The sequence below is a fragment of the Aquarana catesbeiana genome, linkage group LG09, assembly GCF_042186555.1.
Source record: "Aquarana catesbeiana isolate 2022-GZ linkage group LG09, ASM4218655v1, whole genome shotgun sequence".
In the NCBI taxonomy this organism is placed as follows: domain Eukaryota; kingdom Metazoa; phylum Chordata; class Amphibia; order Anura; family Ranidae; genus Aquarana; species Aquarana catesbeiana.
In genome coordinates this window covers 199,797,690-199,813,085 of record NC_133332.1, presented here as the reverse complement: position 1 = coordinate 199,813,085, position 15,396 = coordinate 199,797,690, and the positions used below count along the sequence as shown (strand labels likewise).

The 15,396-nt window shown below is 36.7% G+C and overlaps 1 protein-coding gene across 12 annotated transcripts in view; it reads left to right on the top strand.

The window, feature by feature from the left end:
* Window positions 1–11,778, top strand: part of DAB2IP (DAB2 interacting protein) — a 728,988-nt gene extending 717,210 nt beyond the window's left edge. For 9 of the 12 annotated variants that reach the window (XM_073599534.1, XM_073599530.1, XM_073599529.1 and 6 more), the window contains one exon: window positions 1,004–4,416. In XM_073599534.1, the coding sequence (XP_073455635.1) occupies window positions 1,004–1,171 (168 nt within the window). In that variant the 3' untranslated portion in view covers window positions 1,172–4,416. Of the gene's footprint in view, window positions 1–1,003; window positions 4,417–7,700 lie in introns of those variants that run through there. The other 3 variants (XR_012236021.1, XM_073599533.1, XR_012236022.1) reach the window with 3 other exon arrangements.
* The last annotated feature ends 3,618 nt before the right edge of the window (window positions 11,779–15,396 follow it).

Here is a 15,396-nt window from a genome sequence, read left to right as displayed (position 1 = left end):
TCTGTCTCTGTGTGGAGCGATTGTGGGTGCCCACCGGTTATCGTGACCGCCAGGCACACGCATCATCGCGGGCATGTGTGAGCATGCTTCCAGCAGCGCCCACGCGCCCCCTAGTGATCAAAAGGCGAACCGACGTAAGTTAATGTTGTTTCGCCCAGGGGAGCCAACCTGCGGCAGTAAAACTGCAGCGGCTGGTCAGGAAGGGGTTAAATAACATGTCATACCCTTATCTGTGCATTGGTTTTCCACAGCATAGCCCTGATCCTCCTCTGCTCGGGCCTCCCGCCGGCGTTCCTCGCCCCTCCCCCTGCTGAATGCCCCCATAGCAAGCACTCATGTGTGTTTGTTCCTGAGCCGCGTTTTTGATAATGTCTGTAGAATGCATGAAGGTAAAGGCCTTTAGAACCACTTTAATTTGGATCTTTGTTCAGGGTGTCTCCAATTTCAAAACCCCTTTAAAACGAAATCAAAATTTGACTTCAATCAGTCGTCTAACTAAAATGTTGTTTTAGTTGTATTTTAATCATCTGAATTGCCTGTCATATTTTTGGGTTTAGTTACATTGTAATACATTATTTAAGCATTTCTCTAGAATTGATAAACTCCTGGAGTAAAAAATATAACATGTTATTTATGGTATAAAGGTTTGAACATGCACTAGACACCGATTTAGCCGTTGTGATATTTAACACCTTTATAAATAAAACCAGTTTCATGAACAAAAAATGCTTTGACAAACAGAAGTACAACTTTTAAGAAAAGCCTTTTTTTTTTTTTTTACTTTCAGCAGCTTAGTAGATGCCCGCTACTTATGCTGATGTTGTAGAGCAGTGTTCATTTTGGCGTCAAATTTCAATTTCTTTTTAGTTGACTAAAATAATTACGTCAATGAAAATAACACTAACACTGCTGTACAGAAGTATTCTTATGGATGAGAATGTGTAGTAACCACCAAGCAAATATAAATTCCTTTGAGTCAAAAGTTGTCTTGTTGTCATTTCAGGAAAAACGTATTGCCTCACTAGATGCCGCCAACGCCAGGTTAATGAGTGCCCTAACGCAGCTAAAAGAGAGGTACAGCATGCAAACACGTAATGGAATTTCACCCACAAACCCAACTAAATTGCAGATCACAGAAAACGGTGAATTCAGAAACAGCAGTAATTGTTAACGGTCGGAATACAGCAGAGACATGACCGTTGCCCCCGCTAATAACGGACTTGGCTCACTATGGATGGTCCTGCTCTGACGCACTCATTGCTGGAGGCAACACATTAGACTGATGTATTCTAGGAAACACCTAGAAATGCAAATGATAGAGATTTTTTTTTTCCTTGGAGAAAAAACTACTCACAGATGTTGTAAAAATGTGCCATAACAATACATATTTGTATATGATTCCTGTTATTGCTGGTGAATTATTTTAATGTTAAATGATACTATTTTTATTTCTTTCTTGTCCAAAAACATTTGCCAAATTATGCCCACAAGGGCAGGACAGAAAACTATAGTAAGCAAATATTCTAACACTATGGGTGGCCTATTATGCCTGCAGAGTCCTGTATGGCGGAAATATGAACACTGACGACACCTGCACTTTGTTCCTGGATCCAGAAGGATTTGCGTTTAACTATAAAATAAAAATTTAAAAAACAGCAGCAAATCACTTCTTCTCTCCTTGAAAAATATGTTTGACTGGTTACATTTAGCCATAATGAAATGGGAGGCGGCTACAGCCTGCATTATATCTACTAAATTCCTCCAGACATGCATGTGTCCAATAATCACTTCCCATAGTAATAGCACACTGTTATTTACACTGGTGATGGCAGAAGTGTGACGCCCTCTGGTGGACTGAGGTGGGACACCTATGGCTAAAGTTAGTCTTCCAGATAAATATGGCCAGATTATCTACCTGTGGGATCAAAATGCTTTGTAAGAATAACGCTTCTCTTCAGCCACTCCACCACATGGATTCCTAACCCTCCCGTGTGGCCTAAACCAGCATTAGGATCTTCAAAATAATTGCTTTTCTGTTTCTCACACTTTGCTCAACTTCACCACCAAATATTATCCGGTTTGAAGTGTCAAAGTAACAGAAATGGTGAGGGGGAAAGAGTTGATGACTGGATTCTGGCCTTTAGAAAGTAGTCCCTGAGCTTAACATAATTAAAGGCTTAACCAATAGCAACAGTCAGCCAAGAGTACAGAACAATTATAGGGAGACTGCAGTGAGTCTAGTGAACAGCTCTGTTCAAGGTAATGTAGTTCAGCCTCCCTGAAGAGTACAGAAAGATAATTGAAAAGCTCCAGTGAGTCTAGTAGACAGCTCTGCACCAGGCAGTGCAGCTAGCCTTCCTGCAGAACTGCTGCTGAGATGTCAGGTTGAGCCACATAAATTGTGTTTTCTAGCAGTTTGATAGACTTACAGTGAGAGGAACAGTAAAGATTTTTTTGTGCAGCTATAGAACATGCCTGCATCTACCGAGAACAAATATGGTTACCTTTGTGTGCATAAGTTACACAGAAAAAAAGAAATATACACTGTATGTGTTATATATCAGTAACACACATTGGGTACGGCTATTTAGATTAAGCCAACATATACCTTTTATCAATAAATATATAAAAAGACTAGAGATCCCTTTTACAAGATCATTCAGTGAAAGAGTCTTCCAACTTCAAACAACTTTATGCAGCATATTTCAAATGAGACGTGCCATGTTGGAGTGATGACAAAAGGGCATCATTGCTCAGATTTCTAAACTGACATGTCCATGGAGGACAAGTCCCAGCCACATAAATTGTGAAATGGACAGACAGCTGCATCAGCTTTGAATCAGGAATTCGTCATCTTTATCCACTTCAATAGAGAAGTTCACAGATGGAGAACCAATAGCAGGCCAATTATTTTGTCAGAATATCTATCGGCACTATCAGATCGCACAAAACAGTGTTCTAAAGTTAAACCATAACTGCTGTATGCACCTGTAGTCCTCTATGCATTCAGAAATGAATAGTTTCTCATATGCAATGCTATTTCTCTCCACATAATACAGCAGAAGAAAATTAGATGCCATTAGTTTCCTGTTCCACCTCCAGCAAAAATAACATTTCCACTGAACAATATGATCATTTGAACTATAAGTGAGTAATTTATGATAAATTTCCCTCATAACCAAAACACCCCAAAGGCTTGCATCTCAGCCACAGATAGTATTACCATAACATACCTCAATATGGCTTTAATGCAATGCTTCCCCTGATCAAACAGCGCACAGTCACATCTGCATTATATCCACACAGTAGAGATGGCAGTTTAGCATTACTCCAGAAAACGGAGGATATATAGATTGCACTCTTGTACCTGGCACTAAGACTCAAGTTTTTTTTTCTCTTGTTTCTACACAAAGTTGTAAATTATGCAGGTGATTCCCTTGTAATGCAGAATCTGCCAAGCGTGAACCATCTACTCAGTTTGGTGTTATGAAACTTCTAATATTATCTTGTCTCATGTCTGACGAAACTCTGCATCAAAAGAGTGAATCTAAGAACTCTACATATTCTCTGCACAAAAAACATTCATTGGGCTGTATAAAATCTCATATTTTATATATAATCCCAGGACAAGAGGAACATATGAAATATTTATCAATGGAAGGACACTAAACACATAGGAAGGAAAGAAACAACTGGTTGACTTTCCCAATACTGCAAAGCCCCCACCCCACCCCTGCAAAAAATATTTCATATTACATTTACATCATATACGATATATCATATAGTTTTCTTTTTCTGCATGTTCACTTGTTGACAAGTGACGGCACAAACTTTGAACAAAGCAATGCGGGCTGTTTCACATATATAGCCAATGATGGGTATGTAGCTACAAAGGTACATCAGTCCCTATTTGTGTTTATTCACCCCAGTTTACAGACTAATAATTAGGTTTCATTTTTCCTAAGGTATCCTGTGACAGAAATGTGCCATGCTGGGTTTCATCCACTCAAAAGCTTGTTTCTGAATATGGAGAATTACCTGCTGTTAAGCTCTTTGATGCCCGGCAATTAAACTGGCCACAGTAAATAGATGGCAAAAAGAGTCAAACTTCCTTTCTAATTGCAGATAAATGTGACCCCCTGGCATCATGCAAGTTGGCAGTAAGGTGCTCTTGTAATCAGCAAATCGCAAATCATCCAAAAAAAAAAAGAATGACCCCAAAGCAAAATCCCACTCACTAAGCAGTCTGCACTACCCCCCAAAGTACCCCTATCCTTACCCTTTCTTGACAGACATTATCTGCATTGTCTTCCCATTGATTCCTCAGGGCTGTACATTTATTATTTAACTGACTTATTTTTGATTTTGTGCAAATACTGAATAAAAAAAACAAAAAATAAAAAAAACCAAAATATATTAATTGCTCTCATTGTTCTTTAAACGGCTCAATGTTTCTTGTGCAGAGTCAGCCCATCCTCTTTTATTAGGGAGCTTAGTTCATGTCATTCTTCTGTCACATTTAGCTTTATAATATTCCTTTTATACCAAAATATTTCTCTGGCTTCAAGAAATCGACTCTTATATTGTTACACTGAAGCAATTTTAGGTCAGTCGTAACGCTTCCAATTTGTGGTGAATAGACACTTCCAGAATTCACTTATGAAAAGCCTGACTAAGCACTCTGCAGCACAGATCTGTCATATCTATTGCCAAATTGTTCTGACATTAATGCTCTATGTTTTGACATATGCGCACAAATTTCTGTCAAATAGAAAAAAGAAAAAAAAATGATCTGCAGCAGGTAGGCAGTAAATATCCCCTTAACTTTATTGCAGAAAGGAACTGATTAACAGGAACTTCTTCAAATGAAATCAGCTAATTTCTGTTTAAACCCAAACAGTTTTCTTCTGTCTGAGGAATTGTTTAAAACAAAACAGATTTACATGTTTAATGTTCACTCTGGAGCCTTCATTAAATAATACAATATTCAATTTCCTTATAAAGTACCATAGCTGGCAGAGGAATTAGGCATAGTGAAACAGATTTTTCATATATTTACTCTCAGTTACAACAATTTCACATATTTGTTCCCACTCTACTGATGTATGTTATGCGCCATGAAGTTTATATAAGGCTGCATTACTGCTTGTTTAAATAACACTTATTAGTAAACCACTAATTCTGTCATTGTCTCAATTTGACAGTAACATTCTTAGCTAAACTTCTAATATCTTTAATGTATTAGCCAACAGACAATGAAACTGAATATAAACACTCAGAACATATACACAGACTACAGCTCTTCGGATAAGAATTTTAGTGCCATACAGTGTGTGTGTAATATATATATATATATATATATATATATATATATATATACACACACACGCACAGTGCATCCGGAAAGTATTCACATCGCTTCACTTCCACATTGTTATGTTACAGCCTTATTCCAAAATTAATTAAATTCATTATTTTCCTAAACATTCCTCAAACAATACCCTATAATGACAACATAAAAGAATTTTGTTTGAAATCTTTGCAAATTTATAAAAAAAAAAAATCCCATGTACATAAGTATTCACAGCCTTTGCCATGGCACTCACAATTGAGCTCAGGTGCATCCAGTTTCCACTGATCATCCTTGAGATGTTTCTACAACTTGGAGTCCACCTGTGGTAAATTCAGTTGATTGTACATGATTTAGAAAGGCACACACTTGTATATCTCTATATATAACAGTGCATGTCAGAGAGCACACATCAAGCCATGAAGTCCAAGGAATTGTCTATAGCCCTCCGAGACAGGATTATATCGAGGCACAACTCTGGGGAAGGGGACAGAAAAACTTCTGCAGCATTGAAGGTCCCAATGAGCATAGTGACCTCCATCATCCGCAAATGGAAGAAGATTGGGGGAGTAGTTCCTTAGTCACGGAGGTGACCAAGAACTCATAGGTCACTCTGACAGAGCTCCAGCAATTCTCTGTGGAGAGAGGAGAACCTTCAGAAAGAACAACCATCTCTGCAGCACTCCACCAATCAGATCTGTATTGTAGAGTGGCCAGACGGAAGCCACTCCTTAGTAAAAGGCATATGACAGCCCACCTGGAGTTTGCCAAAAGGCACCTGAAGGACTCTCAGACCATTGGAAACAAAATTCTCAGGTCTGATGAAGCAAAGATTGAACTCTTTGGCCTAAATAGCATGCGCATGTCTGGAGGAAACCAGGCACTGCTCATCACCTGGCCAATGTCATCCCTACAGTGTAGCATGGTGGTGGAAGCATCATGCTGTGGGGATGTTTTTCAGTGGCAGGAACTGGGAGACGAGTCAGGATCGAGGGAAAGAGGAACACAGCAATGTACTGTACAGAGACATCTTAATGAAAACCTGCTCCAGAGTGCTCTGGACCTCAGACTGGGGCCGAAGGTTCATCTTCCAAGAGGACAATAACCCTAAGAACACAGCCAAGATAACAAAGGAATGGCTACAGGACAACTTTGTGAATGTCCTTGAGTGGCCCAACCAGAGTCCAGACTTGAATTTGAATCCAATTGAACATCTCTGGAGAGATCTGAAAATGGCTGTGCACTGACACTCCCCATCCAACCTGATGGAGCTTGAGAGGTCCTGCAAAGAAGAATGGGAGAAACTGCCCAAAATAGGTGTGCCAAGCAAGTAGCATCATACTCAAAAATACTTCAGGCTGTAATTGGTGCCAAAGGTGCTTCAACAAAGTATTGAGCAAAGGCTGTGAATACTTATTTATGTCTATGGGATTTTTGTTGTTTTTTATTTTTAATAAATTTGCAAAGATTACAAACTTCTTTCACGTTGTCATTTATGGGGTATTTTTTGTAGAATTTTGAGGAAAATAATTAATTGAATCCATTTAGAAATAAGGCTGTAACATAAAATGTGGAAAAAAGTGAAGCACTGCAAATACTTTCCAGATGCACTAATATATATATATTGTTTCTATACTTTGAGAAAAAAAAAAAAAAAAAAAAGATGGACTCATTTACTCAGAATCTTAATAGATTGCTTTATAAGCAGTATTCATTTCAAATGTGGCAATGGCTAAGATATTTCTTTCACAAAGAGAAAAAGAAAGTATTTTGTTTAATGGACACATTGAAGTCTGGAAGTGGACTATAATCACCAAGGGATTAGCACAACATACTAAAACATGGTTATTTTTACTTTACTATAGCTTGTTCTATAGATGTTGTTTAGCTTTTATGTTAAAAGTGCAATTATCCCCGGATTATCCCGGATTAAATTGTGAAACGTTATTGTTGGCAAAATGGTTTTTACAAATACCTTTATATTTATTTTCTTTAAATGTGAAAGTTTTGGTAAAGTTTGTAGCAATTGAATTTCTCACAACATCCCTGATCATGGAAAATCTGTCCGGAACATTCTGGAATCCATCTACATGTTTTTTTTTTCATCATCCTCATTTTTTTTTGTGAATTAATTTTCATAGCAATTGAATGTGGAGCTTCCTCACATATTCAACCCAAAAAAAATTAAATTTTCTCTTTTTTAAGCAATGCAAGTTCAGTAATTGGGAGCGTATGGGTTTTGAAATCATATATCAGCCATAGAAAGTCTAATAAAAGAAGAAAGATTTAATATAGAAAACAATACAGGAGAAGGCGATGGTGGGTAAATTATATTTCTTTTTTTTCACAGTATGCCTTAGAAAAAAAATCATCATTAATCTGGAATACTGTCCACTTAATATTTGGGGAAAGTCTCTGCTTGGAAAAATAAAGGCACGGAAGAATGTAAGTGATCTAAAATACAGAGAACCAGCTCCATGATTTGCCTGCGGATTTTCCCCTTGTCTGGCGAGTCCCCATGCAGAGGGATTTTATATCTGTGTTGGAGAATGCAGATTCATCCCACTGATAGCAGCCTGCTAATCAGTAAATTCCTGTTTAAAAAAATAGTAATAATGACACCTTCCATGCTGCTCACTAGCACTGTGTGCTCCATCCCAAACTTTTAAACAGCCTTCGCACAGTTTGGACTTAACCTGAGATGGGAATGACCAGCCAGAAAACTTTGTGGCTTTTATGGACAATTGTATGTAGTAATCTTATTTTTACTGACTGAACTAGGACAATATAAAACCAATTTCATCTGTGGCCACTCAACTCCAAGGAGCCAAAACACTGAGATTTGGAGTTCCGAGTCCACAAAAGCAAAAACAGAAAAATGCTGCTTTCGGGGGTTAAAACTCCAAAGACCTTTTTGTACAGTTTAATATTATAATCAAATAAAGGACAAAACTGCAGTCTTTTACCTCTACTTTCCATTATGGAAAATAAAAGAATGTATACTGTTGTAGATAACTATAAAACTGCAGAGAATTACACGGGAAGACTTGGACGTATCAATATTTTTTATTTTTAAACGTGAAAAATTTTTTTATTTATATTGTGACGTTTGTGGTCAAAATTAAAATATAAGTAAAGAGCCAACTCTATACATGACATAACTATCTTGTAAAATATGCAATAGCAAAAATACTGAACGGGTGTAGTCTCAAATAATTGTCCTAAATATATAAACTGAACTAAAACAGGGAAAAAACAAAAAAACTTGTTTCTCCTGTACGCACCTATTGTTATTTATAGGCTGATATGAACACATCTGGTACAATTTTGTTATATATATATATATATATATATATATATATATATATATATATATATATATTTTTTTTTTCCCTTTGCAGTGGAAGTCATGCTGAGGGACAGTAACACTCAGCCATTAAAGATTGTACTTGTCCATGACACAGCTGAAATAAATATACCGTAATTTTATTTCTGTTACAGATACTAGTACTTTTTCTTTATCTTAGATAGAGGTTTCCCTCATATCCAAGTCTACAGAACAATAAATAGTGTGCAACACACAGTAGCATGAAGTATATTATGTTCCTACTTAATTGCTACAAAAATAATCATATTGATTAAAAGATGACCAAATGTGAAATCTCCCCTGAGCACTACACAGCGATTTCCTTCCAATGCACGAATCATATTTGTGGCAAACAATACAGTACAAAAGGAGTCACATGTACTATACAGTCCTTGTGTGTACATACCTATATAGGTTTCACATGTCAGAATATTATGTGGTACTGTTCAATGTGGTGAATGTAGTTGACATTGCTGCACACCAAAAAAAACTGAGTTTGTCTAGGTTTGAGATAGCGTAAAACATCAAATCAATACATTATATACAACACATCTCACTGTAGTTCACATAAATTGATACTGGATACTGATTCATTAGGAAATAAAAATGAACAGCACTACATGAGGTTTCAAATGCTTACAAGGAAACAATGTAGTTTTATATTTGTTGTCAAAGTAAATTATTTTTTCTTTATAGCTTTCTATTTTTTTTCTTTAATTACCAATATGCAGACCAACAAATTAACTGGCCAATAATATTTTTGTAATTTAATGGATCGGTCACCTAGGAGGCTGTTTAAGGTAAAATTAATAGAAATTCCAAGCTAGTAATTAGAACATCGTATTTTATATGTAAATAGAGGATTATTAAAGTGAGTGTAAAACTAGAGGTTTTCTCTATAATAAATGCTTGTCAGGGTTTAAGAGTAGGTGGTTTAATTTAAGTGGGATGAAATATTAATTCGTTTTCATCTTCCATGACAGTGAATGTACTCTATTTCACAGCACATTTGCACACACAGTGATATAATGCAGCAGTCTTTTTCTTCCCAGTCATATAAAATGGGGTTTAAATCTCCTGCAGAAGGACACACCACACAGTAATTACTGCAGCCATTCTCCACAATCTCTGAACTCCAAGCTGACAGTATGATGACTCTGAAGGTCAGAGCCTTAGAGCTACACGATTCTGGGAAAAATGAGAATCTAACTTTACGGTTTAGTTTTTTATAAATTCAATAAAGTGTATTTTTTTCCAAAAGAAATTGCATTTGAAAGACCGCTGCGCAAATACAGTGCGACATAAAATATTGCAACAATCACCATTATATTCTCTAGGGTCTCTGCTAAAATATATATAATGTTTGGGGGTTCTAAGTAATTTTCTAGCAAAAAATAATGATTTTAACTTGAAACCAACAAGTGTCAAAAAAAGGTTTAGACTTTAAGTGGTTAAACTTCCCTCATTTACAGACCGAAAGTCATTCCTTTTGATCTAAAGAACAAAACGTTACAATGTTTATAGTTAGCTCAGCAGCTGAAGAATGTTGTGAAACTTGGCAGACTGCCTGTTTTTTTGTTTTTTTTTTTGACAGCTGTCGGCTTGAGCAGAGAACTCTGCATAGAATTGTGAAAATGCTTTGTTAAGATCGTGAGGGGGAAAGAATCGCAATCTTGATTCTTAACGATTAATCATGCAGCTCTACAGAACCTCCAAAAATTGCTCACCGCTTCTCCAGAATTTCACAATTTATAGCACCTTCAAGGGGAGAAGGCTCCTTTCCAGCTACTAGCTGGTAAAAAAATTTTTGTTTTAACTGCAACAAATAGAGCACCAGTATGAAGACTTCCAAATTCTCAATGGAAACCTGGGAGAAATACACATGTTGCCATCATAATCATAAGCCTTCCTCTAAAATGCTAAATGAAGACAATGGATAACATGAAAGACAGGCAACCAGCGTTTTTGAAGAAAGTCAACAATTACTCTCTTGTAATTGGTTTAATTTAAGGGCAACATCTCAGGACAGACAGGATTTCCATCTAACTCCAGGAGGTGACCATTGCTTAGGTCCCAGATTCACCATTAAAGACAGATACAGTATACCTCAGCATGTGAAGCTACTGAGCTGTTCTTTGGCTTCAAACTACTTCCACCTCCAGTGCTGGATGCAACACCAGCTGTGAAAGATAACAACTGTTACAACAGGTTTCCTCTAAAATGAAGAATCGGTCTCTTGTTTGGATTTGCCATACTCTGCAGTGTTGTCTAAAAACCTTTAGACAACACTGTTGTCTAAAACCTTTAATAGGAATTGATTCGGAGTTCTAAACTTTAAAAAAAAAATGTTTTCTATGGTGCAGAAAATGTTTACGTTTACAACACGCTTTTAATCTTCCTAAATAGCCCTAGTAAAGTAAGTTTTAAAGACCATTCTAATGTCCCCATGGAAAGAATATTAAAAAAAGATTGCCTAACTTCACAGTGAACTAATAAGCATGTTATAGCGGGTATCGGTTGCGGACAAGAAACGTCATTAAAAACCGCCACTAATTTCTTTGTTATATAAATTGAAACAGAATCTAAATTTGCATCACTGAACATATGGCAGCTTTCATTGAAAAATGTATCATTTTATGGTGCAGTATCTGTAACGTGTGATCTTTTTTTATAAAATTATTGAAGTCCTCCTAAAATACATTATGTCTATACAGAGTATCTGGTAAATATGCGTTATCACATTATATATATATACAAGTACCCTTATATATTTTTTCTGCATTAATGTGGTATATTAACGTGTACAATAAAGGGAATAATAATTATTGCGCTTCATTCGAACAGTAGATAGCATTCGTTTTTTTATGTTGAATGGACATGGCAAATGTCCATATTGATGTTTAAATCTGCTGCAGTATTTGCATTGAAGTGTACAGAGAAATTTCTACTGATGCTGCTTGTTTAGGAATGGTGACAGATGACCAACGACTACTGAGAATTTTTTTTGTAAATAAGTGTATAGATTCTGTTGATAAAATAAAGGTTAATGAAAAGTTGTGAACATCTCACAGTTTCATTGTAAAAATGGCTCTTGAATACTGGGACTTTTAACTTTGCATTGCATCTTAAATAACTTATGTCGCTGCAATATTAACACCTGCTAAGCACTTTGACTCTTCAGAATACTCTGAAATACCTTTTACATTACAACAAAATGTTGTGTATGGCAACTCGAATCTAATTAAAAATACATTTTTTATGAACTCATTAAAAGGTCTTTTTTTGCAGACATAACATTTCCATATGCTTTTGCTCTACTGTACCTTATCACATTTTAAAATATCATTCAGCTCTCCAGCCACCTTCATGTTTTACCCATACATCTGTATTTAAACTAAAGACCCCATTACAAGAAACAATACTTTATATTTTTTTTTTCAGGCAAATAGAAAATGTCATATTAGCAATGTTTCTCTCATATGCCTTCTTAAGTGTCAACTGCTAGAAAATGCATAATAAACAAAAGTGCACATTACTCAGTTCCTTTTTATACCAAACAAATGTTTACAATTTGTTTAGTAACTTCATCCAATTTGTTATCTGCATTCCTAACGTGCTATTATTCTTACTGATTTTTTTTATTTATTTTTTATTTGAGAGGGTCAAAATTTATAAAAGCTTGAAAAGGGACACTAGAACTCACAGTAAAGAGAATTCTGGAATTGGTTGAAAACACATTTTAAAAATTCTATCCTGTCGGTTTATTTGGGGAGATTGCTCAGTAGATAGGTCAGTAGTTATTTTTATATTATTTTTGAAAGATCTACTTTCTATGTTATCAATGTACTAACATTTTACAAATTGTGTTCTGAGAATGACGTGGATGTGAAATTCATGTATATCGGAAATTAGAATAATAAAGATTTATTTACATATTTTATTCTGTTTTCACGTCTTTTAGTGGGTGTCTGTTTTAGGATAACGTGCAGATATGTGACCAGTTAATTTACTAAATATTAGAACCGGTGAGCCTTCAATAATCCTCCTAAAAAAAAAAATTAAAAAAAATAACGTTTCTAGGCCATTTACAATGATGGTCAGGGAAAAAAAGAAAAAAGCTATTGTCAGTAGCACATGTCTCACAGCCACCTTGTAAGTGTATGTCAAAAGTGACAGTACAAGAAGGAGAGGAGGTTAAACAGCACAGACTCGAGAAGTACATTCCCAATGACCTGTGTGAGATGATCTAAGTTCTGGCTGCAGGGGGTTATAGGGAATAAAATGCAATTTCAACCAAAACAATTGATAAGAATAGGGAAGGGTTAAACCAGCTGGTAGTTTTTATTGTTGTCCATCCTCCTGCTGGTATGATTATCACTCAGTGGGAACACAGGCAACAGATGTAACCTTGAAACCTGTAACACAATCTGTGAATGGGGGACTGGCTCACAGGATTCTCTCCCCCATTCACAGATTATGTTACAGGCAGTGTTATTAATGATAGAACTTTTCTCAATAGAGGAGAAAAAGGGGACACATCCCCATTGGACCATCTGTAGTGCAGTTCTACTGGAAGACCTGAAGCTGTTAACCATTGCAGAGCTGGACGTTCAGAGACAGGAAGAGGACAAGGCATCCCCCTGCAGTGCACATTTCTCCAGGATCCATCTGTCTGCACAACCTGGGACATACTTCATTATAGCTACGTGATATGATAAAAGTTGTACTGATTTTTTTTAAGCTAAACTTCAACTTTAATATAAAGTAAAACCTCTGATTGCGAACAACACGCAATACAAGCTATTTTTTTTTTTTTTTTTATCCCTGACTCAGTTTGCAAGCGTTGTCTCGCAAGACGAGCAGAATTCAAGTTGCTGGGGTGTGCAGTACCGCATTTGGCCAGAGGTGCGGGCCACCGGTGACGCTCGGGGACACTCGGAAATGCTTGGAGTGTCTCTGGCACCCCCCGCACCTCTGGCCACATGCAGTACTGCATACACTGGAGCCCCTGCATCTTTAGCCACATACAGTACTGCATACACCAGCAGTCACTGTGGAACGAATTACCTGAATTCCCATTGATTCCTATGGGGAAAGTTGCTTTGATATACGAGTACTTTGGATTACAAAGATTCTTCTGGAACGGATTATGCTCGTAATCCAAGGTACTACTGTATTGCAGTTTACCAATCTTTAGATGTGGTCCCTGCATTTGTCTTTTATTTTTTTTCCCCCTTTATTTATACTTGGTAACACACTAAGCTGACCGCAGATGGATCAAAATTCATCCAGTTTAGCAGGGACCAACCAAATTCACAGGACAACATAGATTTTGCTTCCTGAACACTTTTGGGTGCATCCTATAGATTTTTGACTGTTAATCACAAAAATAACATGTAATTTACCTATCGTGTCCCAATCTTTTGATTTTGCATTTTTTTCTTATATATATTACTTTCAATTGCATTAAAAGATGCTTTGGGGTTGATTTACTAAAACTGGAGAGTGCAAAATCTGATGAAGCTCTGCATAGAAGCCAGTCAGCTTCCAGGTTTTTTTTTTTTTTTGTCAAAGCTTGATTGAACAAGATGAGGTTAGAAGCCGATTGGCTACCATACAGAGCTGCACCAGATTTTGCACTCTCCAGTTTTAGTAAATCAACCCCTTTGTGTTGCTCATGCATGTTCAGGCATATTGCATAACATTTGTAAAACTGGTACAGTTTAGGCCTGCTTAGGCTGTATGGATGCTGATTGGAAAGGCTATAAAATCAGCTTTCATGCTCAAATGCTATTCATTTTGTTGAAATCAGTATTCCATACATTTTGATGTGTTTCAAGGCATAACATTGTCTATGTACATGTAATTTACATAATAAATAAGCTAGTTATACACTTGCTAGAGGACAATTGGTGACATCAGAAATGTTATACTAACATCAGAACAGTCATGATACGTTCTGCTACATTTGTAGCAAGTAAACTCTTAAGTCTTAGGCCTCTTTCACATGGGCGGTTTTTCTGCCACTGTTAAAAGCATGTTTTGTTATTTTGAAATTCCAAGACTCCAGGCACAGCAATCACTTGCAGTTGCACATTGCAATTAGCTGCTTTTACATGCGGCTGCGTTTAGCTGCATTGGAACTTTCTTGCCATTTCTGATGTGCTTCCTGTTTTTCTTTCCTTGTTGCCGCTGCTATCCGTAGGAGAAATAGAACACTGTGATTACCTGCGGTTATGTGCAGATAGCTGCAATAAATCGGTCCTGGACACAGTCAAATTTATTTTTTCTAACTGCACCAACCCCCATGTAACAAAATTGCTGCTAAATGCAGTGTGTGAATGGAGACCAAGGAAAGCATTGTCTGAGTTTAGTTGCGGTAGATAACTTGATCTATCCGCAGCTAAAAGCTGAATTCTATCCACCCATGTGAAAGGGGCCTTAAAGATGCACCATGACTAGACTTGTTAAGAAAGCATATGAACTGTACTTTGGTGATCAAGACAAGGCCTGGGCTCCTCACATCTGTTGTCGAACTTAGATCTTGGCTCAGAGAAACTTGGAAGTCAATGCCATTTGCTCTCCTGATAAGGCAAGAACAGAATGATCATGTGACAGACTGCTACTTCTTCCTGACTAATGCCAAAGGTTTCTCTTCTAAAAATAAGAAATCAATTGA